This window comes from Gallinula chloropus (genome assembly GCF_964237585.1).
Source record: "Gallinula chloropus genome assembly, chromosome: 1".
In the NCBI taxonomy this organism is placed as follows: Eukaryota; Metazoa; Chordata; class Aves; order Gruiformes; family Rallidae; genus Gallinula; species Gallinula chloropus.
Window position 1 is genome coordinate 155,410,995 of NC_140085.1, and position 18,854 is coordinate 155,429,848.

At 39.0% G+C, this 18,854-nt stretch overlaps 1 protein-coding gene across 2 annotated transcripts in view; it reads left to right on the top strand.

Moving 5' to 3' along the window:
- NALCN (sodium leak channel, non-selective) overlaps positions 1-18,854 on the top strand; it is a gene marked incomplete at both ends in the record, with an annotated part of 232,005 nt that overhangs the window by 106,396 nt on the left and 106,755 nt on the right. For both annotated transcript variants that reach the window (XM_084271507.1, XM_084271508.1), the window contains 2 exons: positions 8,720-8,851; positions 15,711-15,878. In XM_084271507.1, the coding sequence (XP_084127633.1) occupies positions 8,720-8,851; positions 15,711-15,878 (300 nt within the window). The remainder of the gene's footprint in view (positions 1-8,719; positions 8,852-15,710; positions 15,879-18,854) is intronic.

Sequence of the window (18,854 nt, forward strand, 5' to 3'; positions counted from 1 at the left end):
TTAAATCCACACTTGCTATGCAGAAAGGTAGGGGAATCTTGTACAATATGACAGTCTCATGAATTGCTTGTATTTTTCAAATACTAAAGAGACATTTAGAACATTGGAAGATAGTCCTTGGCAATTGCTGATTTCTATAATCTGAAAATGACATCTATAATCTGAAAATGACATTTGCTTTAAAAAATTTATTCTGATGGCATGAAAGCAGGGCTTTGCTTACATGTCACAGTAAGGGTGACAGAGCCCTGGCACAGGCTGCCCAGGGAGGTGGTGGAGTCTCCTTCTCTGGAGATATTCATCTGGACTCCTACCTGTGCAATCTGACCTAGGGAACCTGCTTTGGCAGGGGGGTTGGACCCGATGATCTCTGGAGGTCCCTTCCAACCCCTACATTCTGTGATTCTGTGATCAGAACCCCTGTTTGCATGTCCTGAAATGTTGCCAGTATTCAGTAATAGTCCCATTTCCATCCTATCTTGAGGCTTTGTAATAGGAAGCCCTGTAAAAACACAGTTCATAGTAATCAGATGAGGTAGAAGGTGGAAACAGAAGCACAGTAAAGTGAAATGTGTAGAGTATTTTTCAAGGCAGGACTGTTTACTGTCTATGCTGCTCTTTCTCCTGGGCGGGTGTCACCACTGCTGCAGCCAGGTAACATTTATAGAAAGTTTTCCAACTGCATATTCTCAAACTTGCAAGAGTTATGATGTTTTGTGTTTGGGTAGGGGGTTTTCTGGGGGGATGGGTGTTACCTTGAATATCACTGTACCTTCTGCATTATCTCCTGCACCTCATAACAGTGGTTATCTGTGCTAAGGTAAAGTAATTAGAGCTTCCAAGGAGGTTTCATATTGGACTATGGATCTTAGAGTCTTTTACGTTCATCTCTACTACATCACTCCCCCAAGTTCCTCTCCTGTCACAAGAAAACGTTAAAGCAAGTCTCTATAGCCTAAATTAGTGAAGAATCACACGGTTCTCATTGCACTGAGACAGGCAGCTTGTACTGGAAAGCCGAGACCGTGTGCCATCACCAAAGATATCACTTGTTTTCTTTGCAGTGTCTAAATGCCACGTCTTTCTGTGTCTTTAATTAAAAACTCACCCTTCATCTTGTTTCCCCCATGAAGCTGCATTGCTTGAATTTGTCTTCATCTGGAAATTCCTCTCAAATACAGTAGATGATATCTCAGATTTACAATGCTTTTTAATGTCCCACACTAATATATAACAGCATCAATGTAAGATATTTAAAAGCCTGTTCCCTTGCGGTTAATGCTTAATAATTTTCAGAAATGTTCAGATTGCAGAGTGTAAGAATAATCTGCTAAATTCTCTTTACAAGCATATCTTTGTCAGGCAGTCATAAAGTAAGTTGAAAGCAAAATGGTTTATAGAAAATTAGTTACACAGCTTGTAAAATGCTCTACAATGTTCTGTAAACAAAAGGGAAAATTTCCTGCAATTTCACAATTTTGCACTTGCTCAGATGGCCATTAACCAACAAGATGAAAATCAAATTTATCCTATTCATGCCATGAATTATCTATGATTAGCAGTGTATAGAATGTGATTTTCTAAAGCTCCTTTCATAGTCAAGGTATCTTCAAGCACTTAAGAAAAAAACAAAAAAAAGGGACAAAATAAACACCCCAAGTATACTAAACCTGTATAGGATGAAAAAACTGCCCTTTTCTTGAGGCCAAGATTGAATCTGTGCTTGGTGACTCTTAGGAATCATGTCACATAGAATCTGAATAGTCAAGTTTTCTTTGCTCTTTCAAGTGTCATTCCAGGAGCAGTACCTTATCATCATTTCTGAGGGATGTGATGTCTCCTGCTTTCAACATTAAATCAGGATTGGCTAGTGCCTTGTTACTTTCTTAGTGGCTTGAATTCTATCTGTACAGCTGATACTGGCCCTTTGGTATAAAACCTGTGATCCCTCTACAAGCACATAAAAGCACAAGCTCTGAAGCAAGTGCCAAAACAAAAAGATACTTACAATACATTTTGATCTTTTATTTTACTTACTGCATTCTACGCTGCAGTAACTGAGTTGTGCTTTGTTAGCTTTTCTGAACAAAGGTTCTGATACTTGTATGACTCCAGCTAATTGGGCTTTAAGAAATTATCAGGTACCATAAGAGTTGCAGTGAAGTTACAGAAGGTACCACCACAAGTCATGGTGGTCCTGTCTGCTGAAATCAGCTGGGAGTCTTGTTTGCCTTCGTGCCACTGCAGTGGTATGATCTAGGCTGCAGCAGGTCCGTGAGTATAAAAGACTGGGTTAGCACTAAGGTAACGTTCTCAGACATGATAACTATTTGAAAATGTCCCCCAACTCTTCTGGACACATCTAAGCAACTACTTAAAAAAAATCAAAATCTCTTCTAGCTACCAGATGGGATGGTCTTCTTGTAGACATTAGTAGGCATGAGTACAAATAACCTACACTATCATTATAGCTATAGGTGCAAAATTAACTACAATAGCCATGTATGTCTTTCAGCAGCCATAGCTGGAAGCTCAGTGGGAATCTTTTAGCAAAACCTAGCTGCATTGGGCAAATCTCAAAAGCAAGTGAAGATGAAAGGGGACTAAGCAGCTTGGCTGAGCCATCCTGTTAAAACATGGAGGAGGAGACACTATTGTTTTATGAAGCATTGAAGTTTATCTGAAATATAAAGAGATATGGATACAACTGTATTTTTCCTACAGTTGTGTGTTGAATACACAATTCAGGAGTATCAAAATTGGGAGAAAAGCTGCTTACCCATATAGCAACTATCAAAGTCTTTTAGTTAAATGATGTTTACACTGTTCATTAATTGGTTTGGTACTTTAGAGAGCTACCCTGCCAGTTTGACAATTAGGCACTCTAAGCTTTTCATACACTAAATGACCAGAATAAGCAGAGCTTTTCTGCATATCAAATCCTCGCCATGCCTTGATCAGAACTAATAAGCTCGAGGACTCTTTTTGTAATTTTTTTATTGTTCAAGCCAATTTCTTCTCTTCGTTTTTTTTTTTGTTATCTTAGACCATCACCAAACGTGTTAAAATGCTGTCTGAATTTCTGTAGGTCTGAACTAAAAACACTGAGCCTTTTGAAGACACGTCTTCAAGATTTCACATAGTAATACTGAAGATTACTAGCTTGGGCAGTTTTGAGCTAGTAATGTCAGGGTAACATGATCTGTGTGCTCATTTATTATTAATGAGTCAGTCATTCCCTAGAAATTTGCAATGCTTACCTGCTTGCTTAGTAAACAGGATTTATTGTAGCCTTGAAACAAAAATCCAGTGTAAATGATGGTTGTACAAGGAATGACGTGATGTACATATCAAGCCCCAGAAAGGGGATTAGTCTTAGGAAAATACAGTTCCATTTGCTTAGTGACTGCTTTCCTGAGCTGGTATCTGTGTGACTCTAGCTGTGTAAGGTGGCAGCTGCTGTGGATTTTCTCCATGGCAGTGAGCTGGCAAAGGCCAATTTGTGTCATTCATCCTCCCTCTACCATGCAGGAAGGTGGAGGAAGTATTAAAACTGTGTACCCCATTCTGATACTCAGAATAGGGTACACAGAAGACTGCCTTAGGTCATGCATGGTAATGCTCCATAAGGCTAAGTGACCCACGAAGGCTCCTCCTGTCAGCAATTCCAGTGTCATTGCTTACTTGAGCTTTTGGGTGAATCCAGGATATTCCATACAATTCTTCACTTGTTACTTCTCAGCTGTAACAAGCACATTCCTAATGTTAAATAAATTAGTGGTATTTTAGAAGTCTTTTCTGCTTTCAGGAAATTCCCATCTAAGCACAAAGCAAATCATCAGCTCCATTATGCATTTCCAAATACTGAAAGAATTTGGATCATTAACGGTTTGGTTTTTATGGCCATTGCATCTTTAATGCACTGTGCCACCCATGTTCTTCACAGTGTCCTGAACACTGAGAATCGTCATCCTACATGAAGCCAGATGCCCGTATTAGAAGTGATTCAGAGTAAACGTAAGAAATTCTTCACTGTTGTAGTTGATTGATGGCAGCAACGGGAGATTTCACTTGGGACTGGTTCAACACAGCTAATGTTAAGTCCAATTTAATATTAGGCACGATTTTCCCATCATGCAGCTAGCTGACAGCAACAGAGAACATTTCTTTCATCTTATTCCTGCACAGTTTAAGAAGCACACATCCAAGGGCTGAAAAAGGTCAGGAAATTAAACAAGAACAGAAACTGGCATTATGTCTCTTCTTTCAAGTTTGCACAGAGAATTTTCCATGGCTGTGTGCTCTGAAAAGGGCTGTAATCCAAATGACACGCTGCTGATCCGGTGATCCAAAATGTTTTTTAAGGCTTGGGCAAGTGCTGTGGGCTAATTTCAGCTTTCTCTTAGACCTTGTTCCAAACACAAAAATGTCTAAAGAGACAGTGAACTCTCATGGTCATACATTACAGCAGAGGTGCACTTAAACCATTTCATGGGTGCAAATCCAAATTAAAATTCTGTGATGCAGAAAGAACAAATTTAAGACAGATTAAAGTTGGGGGGAAGCTGGGCACAGTAGGTGTGTGGGCTGAAGCACGGTGAATGGTCTCCTAAGGATATTGCAGTCTGTCCCTGAGAGGTCGATAGGAAAGCTGCTTATCATGTGTAGTGTTCCTGACAAGTGAGCAGCAAGGAAAAAATTAAGAAACACAGAGGCCAATCTGGCCTCTGTGAGCAGGCCAGTGATGGGGTTTAAAAGTAATTAATTTCTTTTTTGGGTCTCCTCAGCATCATGTTTTTTTGCTGTGCATGTGAATACACTCAGATACCTCCACCTTGCTGGCCCCACAGGCTCTCTGTCTTCATGCCAGCAGCAAGCTGCTCTTCACGTTGCCTGCCACAGCCACCTCCCAGTTGGCTGCCTCAGCCAGCTGTTCCTGCCCCTACGCAGTTTGTGCCTCGCTTCTACCTTGTCTGAACCTCCTCCCTTACTGCCTTGGTGTTGAATTGTGTTATGCCAGCCTAATGCTCTCTGTTAGATAAATCATAAGCTTTCAGTTCAGTTGAGGTGGGAAGGTGACCTTTAGTAATTGACAAGAAGCTTTATTGAATTTTACTGAATCATACTGCAGTTAAGACATGATTTATGTTATTGTGATTTATTTTCCAGCACGAAATATACCGCTGGAAAATCTTGTTATCAGTGTCCAAAGGTATGGACTGTATGAGAAAGTATGCATATATGTACATATATACCAAGAGGGTTTATACATTTTATTCTTGCTGTGCTACCATTTTGTTTCCTCAGTGGGGTCTTTCTGTGATGGAAGAGAGTTCATTTTACAGCCTTGCTTACTAGTTCCTTTTAGCAAGTCCTTTTGCAATTGAGGCAGAATACTTGGTTATGATGAAAGGAATTTTGACACTATTAAAAATACAGTGTAAAATATGCAGAGAGACTAGCTATCTGTTTAGAACTTGTGTGAAATAGAAATGTAACAGATACAATGCTACCTGTTTTGAGTCACACCAGTGACAAAAATGCATGATTGATGCCAGTAGCCGTATCTTTAATTATTACTGTATTCTTATAGCTGGCCTTATGGATTAAAAATAAAAGCAAGACCTCTTTTAGCCACTCTGTTCTGATGACTTTGCTGCACTTCAGCCGTTATTATTAGCCCAGGATTGTTCTGTAAATTTCTGTGAGGCTTTATCTCCTAAACCACTCTTTCTAGATGGGAATATACAGCCATTTTATGGCCCTAGCATCAAAAGGAAGCCAGCTTGCAGGAGGGGAGTTGAGCAGTCTTGTCTTCGCTCAGCTTCAGTGTCAGCAGACAACCTTAAAACACCAGCAGAATTAAACAGGGCATGAATTCTGTAGGCAGGCAGAAGTCTTTGCTAAAAGCCTGAACAAGTCCTTGCAGGCTCCCATACATACTGTATTGTGCTCTAATTTGATCACAGAAGTAACCAACAGTATGGAGAGTAGCTTGGGCAAGACCCTGAGCTGCAGGGACAGGGCTATATGTAAAATGTAAACGCAGACAATTTTTTATCAAGACAACAACCTCAGCTCATTGAAGACTTGAGAGAGTATTTTACAACTGTACATATGAATCTTCTAACATGTTAATATATTTTTGTGAATGTAAGAATGTGTGTTACTTAATTTTTGCATACTTCTGCAATACATTCACGTTCACAGGCCCCAGTTCTCCTGGGGCAATTTAACCACTCTGATATCTGCTAGAAGGGCAACACAGCAGGAAAAAAAATCCAGATTTCTTGAGTGCAATGATACTAACTTTTTAACACATGTGAGCTGATGAGGGCAGGTACTCTGGTTGGACCCCATACTTACAAGCAAGGAGGAACTGGTTACATTGTGAGGCTCAGGGCAGTCTTGGTTGCAATGACCATGAGATCCTTACAGGATCCTGAACTCCAACAGAGCCAAAAGACAGGACCACAACCCTGTGGTGTTCAGGAGAGCAGACTTTTTCATGTTTGGGTATCTGCTTAGAAGAATCCTGTGAGTCTAGAGCCAGAGTGACTTCTCTGTGAACAAGGATTGGGTTAAGAAACATTTAAACAAACTGGACATAAAGATGCCTGTTGAATCTGATGGAAGGCACCAATGATGGCTAAGGGGGCTGACTATTGTTATTGCAAGGTCACTCTTGATTCATCAATACCACCTTTAATGATCTGGATGATGGCATAGAATGTACCTTCAACAAGTTTGCAAACGATAGAAAACTGATAGGAATGGCTGATACATTGCTTGTGCTACGATTCAGAGGGATCTTGGTAGTCAAGGGAACTGACCCCACAGCATCTTAATGATTTTCAGCAAAGGGAAAAGCAAAATCCTATGAAAGAAGGAATAGTTGCATGCACCAGTACAGGCTTGGCTCCAAGCAGCTGCAGTTTATCAGGAAAGGCCCTGGGGATCCTGGTAGACAACAAGTTGAACATGAGCCAGCCATATGGTCTTGAGACAAAGAAGGCCAACAGCTCTCTGGAGAGAAATAGGAAGAACATTTCCAATAGACTGGGGGAGATGATTCCTCTCTACTCAGGGCTGGTGAGGCCATCCGGACTGTTGTGTCCAGCTTTGAGCTCCTCAGTACAAGAAAGATGTGGACATGCTGGACTGGACCATAATGGTGCATAACTTATGTTGTGTTTGCAAATAAGCATTAAAGACATAAACTGTATTACTTGTGAAAAATTGTAAAAAATACAGATATTAGTGACCATTCATTCCAAGATGGTTAATATAAAGTAGTATTGTCTTCTGCCTGTTTGACTCTAGCTTCTACTGGAACAGCTGTGGCTGGCCCAGTGAGGGTAGTGGTTAAATTTACAGGGTAAGTCATAGGTCCATGCTCTTTGTTGTGGGGCTCTAGAAATTCATTCTTTGAACTTCTGGCATACCTCTTATCACTACTGTTTTGGCAACTCACAGAGTTAAACTCTGAGCCAGTGCTGCGTGACTCCATTTTTCTTCTCTCATGTGAGACTGCAGCAGCAGTGACACAAAGCATTATGTGCACAGATACATGAATTATCTCTGAATTACTTCACAGTTCATTGACCCAGATGTGTATATCTACTAAATGTAGATATGTTTTATACTTATAAGGCAATAGTTTGAAATCAGATGCATCCCATTTTACTAGTCTTTCTTGAGCAAAAGCAATGCAAAACATAGAATGGAAGTTGCTTGTTCCAGAGCAATAAGTCATTAAGATCTGCATGAATAAATCATAATGAAGGTGTATTAGCCAAGAGCAACTGAGTAGTTACAAGTACAGTTTATGTTTTAAAAAAACACTAAAGCAATGAATATCATACTAAACTGTATTAGTTGTTTCAGTGGTTACATGAAAGGGACCTGGGGGCATTGGTTGATAACTGCTTAAATATGAGCCAGCAGTGTGACCAGGTGACCAGGAAGGCCAACAGCATCCTGTCTTCTGTCAGGAATAGTGTTGTCAGCAGGAGTAGGGAGGTGATTGCACCCCAGTACTCAACATTGGTGATGCTCCATCTTGAGTGCTGTGTTCAGTTTTGGGCCCCTCACTACAAAAAGGACACTGAGGTGCTGGAGCACATCTAAAGAAGAGCAACAAAGCTGGTGAAGGGTCTGGAGAGCAAGGCTTATGAGTAACAGCTGGAGGAGAGGAGGCTGAAGGGAGGCCTTAGTGGTCTCTACAACTACCTGAAAGGAGGTGTGAGGTGGGTGTTGGTCTCTTCTCCAGGATAACAAGTAATAAGACATGAGGAAGTGGCCTCAATTTGTGCCAGAGGAGGTTTAGACTGGATATTAGGAAAAATTTCTTCACCAACAGAGTTATCAAGTACTAGAACAGGCTGTGCAGGGAAGTGGTTGAGTCAGTGGTGGACTCATTACTGTTAGGTTAATAGTTGGATTTGATGATCTTAAAGGTCTTTTCTAGCCTAAATGATACTGTGATTCTATAAATGACAGAATTTGAGTAAGTAGTCAACTGGCAAATAAAGAACTGAAAATTTAAAAACAACCAGTTGAAATAATATTTTAGAATGTTTTAAAGAGCAGTAAATTACAATCATGTAAAGAAGTTTTATAAAACCATATTATTATAACTGATTATGTTTTGACAGTGTAATAAAAATTAAAGTGTATATGGTTTGACTAATTCTGATGATAACATTTTCTTTTGCAGAAAATGATGAGGTCATCCGTGTTTCATATGTTCATACTAAGCATGGTGGCTGTAGATGTGATTGTTGCTGCTAGTAATTACTACAAAGGAGAAAATTTTAAGAGACAATACGATGAATTTTACTTAGCTGAGGTGAGTATGTTGAAATTACTATCTGGATGTTTTTCAAGATAAGCTAAAGTAGAAAATGTGAATGTCAAGCACATTTTAGTACGTAATTTCTTTATTCCCTTAAGCGTTCCAAGAATTCTTTGCTAACTTGTTCAAGTTCCTCTGTCTGAGGATGGCTGACAGCCCTATCTTACAACCTTTTGAAAGGTAATTTCCTCAAACAAAATGTCAGTGGTAATGAGCTGAGGCTTAAGTGTAACATCTGCAGGCAATGCATGGCTGCTGAGTTGCTATCTTCCTCCAGCAGGAGGTAAGATCCAGAAGAATTTAACTTTAAAAAAAATGACAAAACACTGTTTTTAAAGAATGTGGTGCTTCTTCCTAAATCATCTTTACTCAGCATATACCTAGCTGCAAGAAAGTCCTTAAGCATAGATAAAATAGTGTTGCAACCTCAAGAGCACACTGGAAAAAAAATGAAAAAAAAATAAATCAGTCATAAATTTGGTGGAGGAGGATATTGTGCTCCTGAACCAGTGAAGTGGAGGTAAAAAGTTTCTTTAGATGTGACACTCTGACAGGGAAAGTACTAAAGTCATTAGCTGCTCTAGGATTTTACTGTAGAGCATGCACTAGAGATCCTAGAACCTTGCCCATGTGTCTTTTTAGTACTATTTAAATCTGTTAAAAAAAAATACTTGAAGTCCTTGGTACTAATGTACAGTCATAGCATCAAATAGATATTTGTTTTTCCTGAATCAAGAGTAAAATCAATATTGTAACATTCCTTATTAAACGTACTTATTTCCATGGGCACTGTGAACTGTCACTTTAGCTGATTATAAAGCTGCCAGTGCTGGAGTTGAGCGAGATCATTTCTCTGAAAGGGTTGATCATGGTTGCTTGGATTGGGCACATGCCTGGCCTTCTGGAGTGTGGTTTCTCTGGCTTCAGCAATTACACAGTCCTTTGGAGCCAGAGAGGATATTCTTAGACTGGAGCACATAACAGCAGTACATTCCCTGCAATTCCTCTGCCATTAGTGTTGCAGTTGGTGTTGGCAATACCAGTGGCAGAGGAATCACAAGTCAAAAAAGTTTGATGATTTGTACTCTTGGAGTTCTAAATTTCTAAGTACATTTGAGAGTCAGGTTCAAATGCCCAACCTTAAACCCTTTAATCATGGACTTTATTAATCTCCATTTTTTAAAGGAAGGTTTCAGTTGATACCCACTTTTTTTTAAATTATCTTAGCTTTAGAATTTGTATCTGGTCTCTTAAATATTATGAAGCCGAAACTTCACCAGTTCCAGGACAAAAATGAAAAAAAAGAAAAGTTAAAGGTAGCACTGGAGTCCAAACCCTCAAAAAAGTGCAGATGGTAGAGACATCAATGCTGTGTCATGCTCTGTGGTCTCTCATGCTGCTGGAGATAACTGTACTTTGTATGAGCATTGAGTAAATGTTGGCCAAGCCAGCAATTACAAGAGTAATTGTGAAATGTATCATCTTTATTTTATCTCAGCTTCTGAGCATATTTGAAAAAACAACATGATCCTGAAAAATACTGATGCTGGGAATAAGACATAAGAATAAAACCCAAAAATCCTGGATTCTCTTATGACACCCCCCATAGATTTGAGGATAGAAGTGAGTAGATGGTTTACCCCTGGCATGCAGCTTAGTCCCACAGAGCCGCTCTCTCACTCTCCCCCAGTGGGATGGGGGAAAGAATTGCAGGAGTAAAATGGAGAGAACTCATTGGTTGAGATAGAGACAGTTTAATAGGAAAAGCAAAAGCCACACACACGAGCAAAGCAAGACAAGGAATTAATTTCCTACTTCACATGAGCAGGCAGGTGTTCAGCCATCCCCAGGAAAGCAGGGCTCCATCACATATAACAGTGACTTGGGAAGACAGACACCATCACCTCAAATTTCTCCCCTTATTCCTCCTTCCCCCTGCTTTATGTGGAATATCCTTTTAGTTGGGGACAACTGTCTCAGCTGTGTTCTCTCCCAGGTCCTTGTGCACCCCCAGCCTGCTTGCTGGTGGGGTGGGGTGAGAAGCAGAAAAGACCTTGGCTTGGGTTGAGGACTGCTCAGCAGTAATAAAAACATGCCTGTGTTAGCAACAGTGTTTTCAGCAGAAATCCAAAAGAGCATCATACAAACTATGATGATGAAAATTAACCCTATCCCAGCCAAAACCAGTATAATATCCTAGTCCAGAAACAAATAATGAAGCCATCATTAAAGCCTGAGACCATGAACTTATGATGGTAGGAATTTTTGCTTTATGCGCAGGATACAGCAAGTGGATCCTGGATTCCAAACAAAATAATACTAATCCTATTTATATTCAAAATAGGAAACGCTGCATGTGCTATTTCTATTTTGTCACTGAACATATAGTATAATTATGCTTTTATTTATCAGTGCTAGAAACACTCTTTTCAACATCTATTTCAAGTGTAGGGTGTGGGTTTTCTTCCAATGGAAATAGCGTTCGGTAATTCAAGATGTCTGTGTCATGTAAATTAGTGTGTTATAATTCTGCCTTACAGTCAACGTCTTGTTTTCTTTAAAGATACATTTTTCTGTCTCTGCATAGCCCAGATTATTGATTTATTAGTAGAGAGGTTGTCAGAAAAATGCATTTATTTACATTCTACATGTTTATATTTCTAAGGTAAACTGATCTGGAGTAGGCAAATTGGTTTGTTTGGGTGTTTTAATTATTTTTAAGGTATAGTCTTTTGATGTCCATTTGTTTGTTTTTCTTTACTTTTTTTTTTGACCCATGATACTTTTACTAGAGACACCATAAAGAAATCAAATGAGAATAAACCCCTAATGTCTTATTGGGGAAACAGAAAATACAGTGTCAGAAGAGCAGAACAGTAAAAAAGGAATCCTAGGAGAGAGGAGAAATTGATAAATTGGAGTAATTTTCTACTCAGTTATTGCAAAACTTGTTCTTTGCAACACAGGGTGTCAAAGAAATTGGTTTTTAGGAGCCTTGAAGAGGCTGGATGCTCAAACAATGCCGATTATTCCGCAGTAGCTGGTTTGTTTCCTTGGTGAGAGAGACTGGTTGGAGCAGGGTACACCACTGTTGCTCCATATTTTCCATTAGACTGGGCTGCAGAAAGCTTTCCTTTCAAGGGAACTTAACTTGAGCATCCACAGTATTGTGGATTCCCATTGCTGAAGGAAATAGACACATTGCAGCAAACACATCTGGCTTACTGATATATTTCCAGAAGTCATCTTGGCTGCTGCTGGCCTTAGGAGCAGACATAGTCTAATAAAATATCTCACTCAGTCCATTCTATGGACCACATGTTGTGGTGGCCTAGAACTGTAGAAATACATACACGTAAATTTAGGAGACAAAATGAAGTTATTTAGATACCCAGTACCAAGAAAAAACTCACTGCTTTCTTTTGTTGGAAAGAGATGTGAGGCTTGAGACATAGGTTAGACTTAAAAGATAAACATTAATTCTAAAACCAGATCTCACTGGTGGCGTATAACTTCGTATGCCCAGTAGTAAGAGGTCCTGATGAGCATCTCAACTTGAATATGTCAGCCCCAGAGATTAAGCAAAACCAGACTTCTAGCAGGATGACTCAAAACCCCGATGCAGTATCTGAGAACCTGGAAAGAGTAGAGTCTTTTTAGTAGTTGTTATTGTGGATGTTCGTTTTGCCTGCTCACTACCTAGACAGAAGAGTTACGCATGTTTGTTTCTATATGCAACTGCCACATTGTCTTCAATCCAAAGGGGTTACAGACTAAAAGTCTCATTGGACACATGTGAAATTACTACAAGCGCAGCTTTAAGGCGTCTGAAAACCAGAGTTTAAAACCAGATGCTCCTATACACTGTTGCCTTTGTGTGGACTTTCCCCTGTCCTGGCTGAAGGAAAGGAAGCTTATAGAATCACAGAATGGACTGGGTTGGAATAGACCTCAAAGATCACCTAGTTCCAACCCCCTGCCATGGGCAGGGACACCCTCCACTAGACCAGGTTGCTCAAAGCCCCATCCAACCTGGCTTTGAACACTGCCAGGGAGGGGGCAGCCACAGCTTCTCTGGGCAGCCTGTGTCAGGGCCTCACTGCCCTCATTGTAAAAAATGTATTCCTTATATCTAATCTAAACCTCCCCTCCTTCAGTTTAAACCCATTCCTCCTTATTCTATCATCGCAAACCTGTGTAAACAGTCCTTCTCTGTCCTTCCTGGAAGGCTAGAATAAGATCTCCATGAAGCCGTCTCTTCTCCAGGCTGAACAAGCCTAACTCCCTCAGCCTGTCTTCATAGGAGAGTTGCTCCAGCACTCTGATCATCAGTCTGGCCCTCCTCTGGGCTCTTTCCAAAATTTGAGGTGTAACTGGGCCACAGTTAAAAAGAAAAGTAACTGGGTCTGTCACTGTTGGGTCTCGGCCAACAGTGACCTCTGTCTTTGCAGAAAAACATTGAGAGGCTACTGATAAATTTAATGTTGCTGAAGGTGGCATTAATACCATAAAACATCCAGGTGACTGAATGGGAGGTAGACCATTCCTGGCAGCTCCTCTTTGGCCTCCCCAAAGGAATATTTGCAACCTGATGGCAGGTGTCTCTCATGTGTTACACCTGCTTTTTCTGTGTGGGTCTGTTCTGGTTTCTTACCAGAATTTTCCTTCCCCCTGTCTCTACAGCAGTGAAAGGAGTGATTTCAGTTTTTAAAAAAGTCTATAAAAATTGTATTACATTTCACACCAAACAAAAAGTTCTAGTCAGATATTTTGAATCTTCTTCTGTAATTAATTACAAGGAAGGGGAAAAAAATGCAAGCTCTGTCAGCAGGAAGACAGGTGTATAAATGTAATCAGATGTTATGCAAACCATTTGATACATTTTTGAGTACTAGTGGTTTGAATTCATTTGACAAGCATGTAAAATGCAAATGATCCCGCCCACACATTTTTAGAATAAATTAAAATACACTTAACATCATATTTGTTAGTCTTGTCCTAATAGGAAGCCTGTGTGCTGTGAAATGTGTGTGTATTTAAATGGCATTGTTACACTACCTGCTCTGAAGCTGAATTCCAGCTGCTTTCTACCCGCTGTTCCAGTTTTTGTAATTTGTCCCCATTATTATTTCAGGACTCAATTAGAAGATTTTTTCCTTCAAAAGTGAGCTTTCATTTCAAAATTTTTTCTCAAACCTTATCCTTGTGGTTCATGTAAAGGGTTGGTTTCTTCAAACTTGGCTCATTGTTCTCCCTGAACTCTTTAAGCTACCAGAAGAAGGGATGACAATCTAGCCAGATCCATGCAGGAATGTGAGCATGAAAGTGTCCTTTCACTTGTGTGCCTTGGTTCCTTGTATGCCTGAAACCACACAAATATTTCCTAGTGGTACTCCTTTCCTAGTGAGGGCTCTGAAGCATTTCATCCTGATTTAGTCATTGAGAGGACATTTAAAGCCTGATAACTATTTTGCATGCCTTGAGGAAGCCATATAATGTAGCTGGTGACTCATAAACACGTATGTGAACCAGTGGAATAAACATAGGACATAAACTTCAATATTTAATTTCCATCTCCACTACTGCTTGTCATAGCCCTGTGCACATAAAATATGAGAAATTTCATTTAGCTACCACACAAACCCCTCTTCTATGTTGATAAATGTATTTTTGATGGAGAGTTGAAAATTTTGAATAATGAAAGTGTTTAAGCCACCGTCCAAATGGTTGTCACAGTCAGATTCAGGATTAAAATCTTATTCTATAACTTTGCTATCCCTGTTATCCCCTGCCAAATCCAGTAAACCTTATGGCCCACAGTCAATTAATCTCTCCCTCTTAAAAGGCAAATAATGTTTTCACTCAGAGGAGGTCTGACCTGTATTTTGTTAATGTTTGCACAGCACTTTGAAAATATTAGTTGTACATAGATGGCACCTAATGTTGTTTCAGTGTCCCCTTTTAAGCCCCGAAGTGTGTAAAGGGTAAGAGGGGAAAGTTGCTGAGTCAAGGAAAAAATCTTTTCCATTGGGTTTCCCAGCTGAGGGAAAAACTATATATACCGAGGTAAATTAAGAAGATAAGCAAGGAAGGATTTTCCATAGTGAGAGAGGAAAGAGAAAATAAATTTTGAAGATGTAAATCTATGCAAAATTGTCTTCCTTTTTTCGAGCTGAACATTATGCATTTTAATGCATAAATATTTCAGGAGGAAGAATCCCATGTTCATCCAATACCTAAAATTAGATTTTGACCTACTCTCTTTGTTCAACTTCTCTAACACCATCTCTTTTGAAAATTGTGAAAATTTACCAATTCTGGATTGAGTTTTAATTTTGGGTTTTTGTTAATTTATTTAAATGCTTAATGTCTATCACCCAATTTTGCCGTTTTCAGCTGTTGTACTATGGATGTTTTAGAAAATAGAAGTAGCAATTTTCACACAAGATATCTTTAAATTTTGGGTTGTTCCTTAGATCTCTTAAAATTCTTCAGAGAGTTCGCATGTGTGCCTTCATATTTTGAAAAAAATTCTCATGGTTTTTTCTTCTTTTCATCTGAAAAGGGAAAATGCCAACTGATAGTTTTAGTATTTTATGCCTTCCAGATTGTGGAATATACATGTCTGTGTTGAAACTTCAGAAAATTTTATAAAATATGCATTTTAAGGAAGAGTATGAGCCAACATGAGGAAATTATTGTTTATTGTTTGCTCTGTTTAGAGTATGAGAGGTTTTGTTAGATATTAGGGAAATCTTTTTTCCACACAAAACCTTGATAGACATCATGACTTACAAACTTGTTAATTTAACCTAGAGTTTTGAACATCTCTCTTTTAAACCTATTTTCCTAGGTTGCTTTTACAGTTCTATTTGACTTAGAAGCTCTCCTGAAGATCTGGTGTTTGGGTTTCACAGGATACATCAGCTCATCTCTTCACAAGTTTGAGTTGCTGCTTGTAATTGGAACCACTCTACATATTTACCCAGACCTCTATCACTCTCAGTTTACATATTTTCAGGTATGATCAGCTACTTTTGCATTTTATTCTATATACCAATTAAACACATTATGTATCAACATCAGCAATATTTGCTCATTTTGAGAATAACTTTACTTTATCACATATGTCTATTTTTAACTATGCTTATTGAGTGGATTTACCGAAATAGGCTTCTTTCTAACTTTGCTGAGAAGTCCCTTCTGTTTTCAGTAACTCTCATTTCTTACCTGAACTACACTGTTCAGTAGGTTCTGGATGAGTTTACACACTCTCCATCATTGAGCCTTGACCTTTTTAGAGCATCGCCTTCCCGTAGTGTCCACCACTGCCTTCCTGGCTTCTGTGCCTAAGGTACTCATGCTGTTGCTTCTTCAAATCTTCATCTCTGTGGCAGTCACATGCCCAAGAGTCTCTGCTCCAGTTATTGGAGGTCTTCTGAGGTAATTCCTCCAGAATTATCACAGTGTTTGTTTTTATAGCTCTCCAACCATTTCTTATCTAGAGGGAAAGTATGTTTATTGACGCTCTTCCTACATTTTCACTTTGGGGAATAGCAGGAAGGAGAGACAATGAAAGACTGATTATTAATTCAGACTTCTGATTCTTCCTCTGTCAGCCTGCCATTCATCCTCCCTGAAGTACTTAGGGTTGCTCCAGTTGTGGGAGAAAGCATTGAGATTCAATATAATGTGTCATATTCCACAGTGCTAAAGAAAGGGATTTAAAAAAAAATTATTAAAGGATTCATATCTGTCCATTACTCAGCAATAGATTGGCATGTTGAATAATGAATAATCAATAAAGGCAAATAATTTATCTTCAGACAGATTCCTGTCAATAAATGTGATTAGATACGGTGACATATACTGTAATCAAGTGAGTACAGTACGGGGGGAGCAGTGTCCCCAAGTGTGGGTTGAAATGTGATGGCCTTTTCAGGCTTTTGCAAATGCCATCTGTTATTGTTTCTAAATGGTTGTACAAACCTGCTCAAGAAACCTTTCAGGATGACAGATTCTATTTTGCTTTCACCTGGTATCATTTGAAGGCTTTTAGATGATTACAGCTTTGATTTTGCTGTCCAAATATGTAAAATATTGTTACTCAATGTGGCATGATATTTCTAACCTGCAAGAAAGGATGATCTATCAGGAGGGTCATTGCACTCTTTGTTCAAAAGCACACAGGGAATCTAGCTGGGAGATCTCAGTTTAAGCAGGTACCAACTTAGTTAATAGTTGATCCATATTTGTTAGGGCAGAGTCAACTTACATCTGGTGATTTCTTTCTAGGAATTTTAAGTATAAATTACGAACATGTTGGATTAAATGGGTAACATCATCCCCGAGTCACAGGATTGAAAGTGTAATTAAAATGTAGCCAGGTATTGATAATATTATAATATGTCTTTTTAATGGATTAATTAGTTTTGTGGGGCAAAGGTGGTGATAGTGTGGTTTGGTTTTTTTGGGGTTTTTTTTAAGTGCCAGCTTTTATGACAGAAAATGTCAGGATGTGATTTTTTTTTTCCCAAAATGCATGAGAGACATCTATTTCACAAGCAGAAACACCTGCCACACTGAAAGATTCGGGTTGTATTTCGCAATCCAAATCCCCTAAGAGGCAAATGACAGTAAGGTTGGAAAATACTTTACCTTTGATGTCAGTGTTTAAGGAAGGTACGCACCGTGTTCCCCTGCAATTAAGCTTCTGGGCAAGCTAGATAACACATTTTCAAATCAACCAAGGTCAAAAAGTCTTTTTCACATGGATACGTTTTGACATTAGGCAGATTTCCAGGCCTTTAGGTATTAATGATGACAGGTTAAATGTGTTCCTTGTCAGTCAACAAAACAGATTACTGAAAACAGAAGTTTTATTTGACACATTCCAAGGTAGAAAGCAGAAATACCATTTGGCTTATCTAGTTTTCCTTAGCATATATTTCAGTCTGCATTAGTCACTGGTCTTTATGATTACCTTTTGCCAACACATCATTCACTTTTAACCACATTGGCTACTGTCCACCCTCCCACTTCCCTTTCTTGTGTTTATTGTACATCCATTCAAAAGACTTTGCAAAGCCCTTTGTGAAACACCACAGCAAAGCACCATTCCATGGCTGTCATCCATAGAACACAAAATCAGTGGAGAAGTGGCAGAATTTGCTTATTATTGCAGAGATCTGTAATCAGCGAGCATAAAAGGGAGAGGTTTAAACAGAATTTGACCTATACTTGGCTGAAGAGATGGTATTGTGTTTGTGCTTGGGAAAAATATTGCTGAGTCATTTTCTAAATAAATATCGTCCCTTTTAGGAGATGCAGCCATTCTTTGTTTCTCTTTTGCATTTTTCTTTTTTATTTGGTTTTTAACAATTGTTTATATTTAATCCAAATAGTGCACCTTTTGCAGCTCTTAAATTTAATACAATTTGCGATCCAATTACATAGAATGCATAAATGTTCATTAGAGTGTACTTCTGCTGGATTCAATTTGTCACCTAATGAAAATAAATGAAAAAAAAAGTCCTAAATTGTATCAATAAGATTAGTTTGCTGCTTAAAGGTCAATGAAAGTTCCCTGAAGGTAGAGGAAAAAATGTAAGGCACATAATACAAGTTATCTACAACACAACTGAGAATATCGACTAGTGTGAAGCCTTCACCCTACTGGGGTCAATGTGAAAACCAGTATTAATGGAACCAGAGGTAGCATTTACAGTGCAAGCAGATTTGTGACTGACTGAGAAGGCACCGTGTTTATATGTTGATAGTACTTGGAAATCTGTCTGTCACTCTCTTGGAAACCAGATAATATGTAATGTGATCATGGTACCAATGTGAAAGAAAGGACCTTGTCTCACCTTACTCTAATGTTGTGAAAGTTAAGTTGCCTAGTGTAACCTCTCCATCTAGGATCTTTCTAAACTACTAAAGACAGTGAAGGTTCATCCCATCTCACACAGTGGGTCTGGTGTGTGTTTGTCTTAAG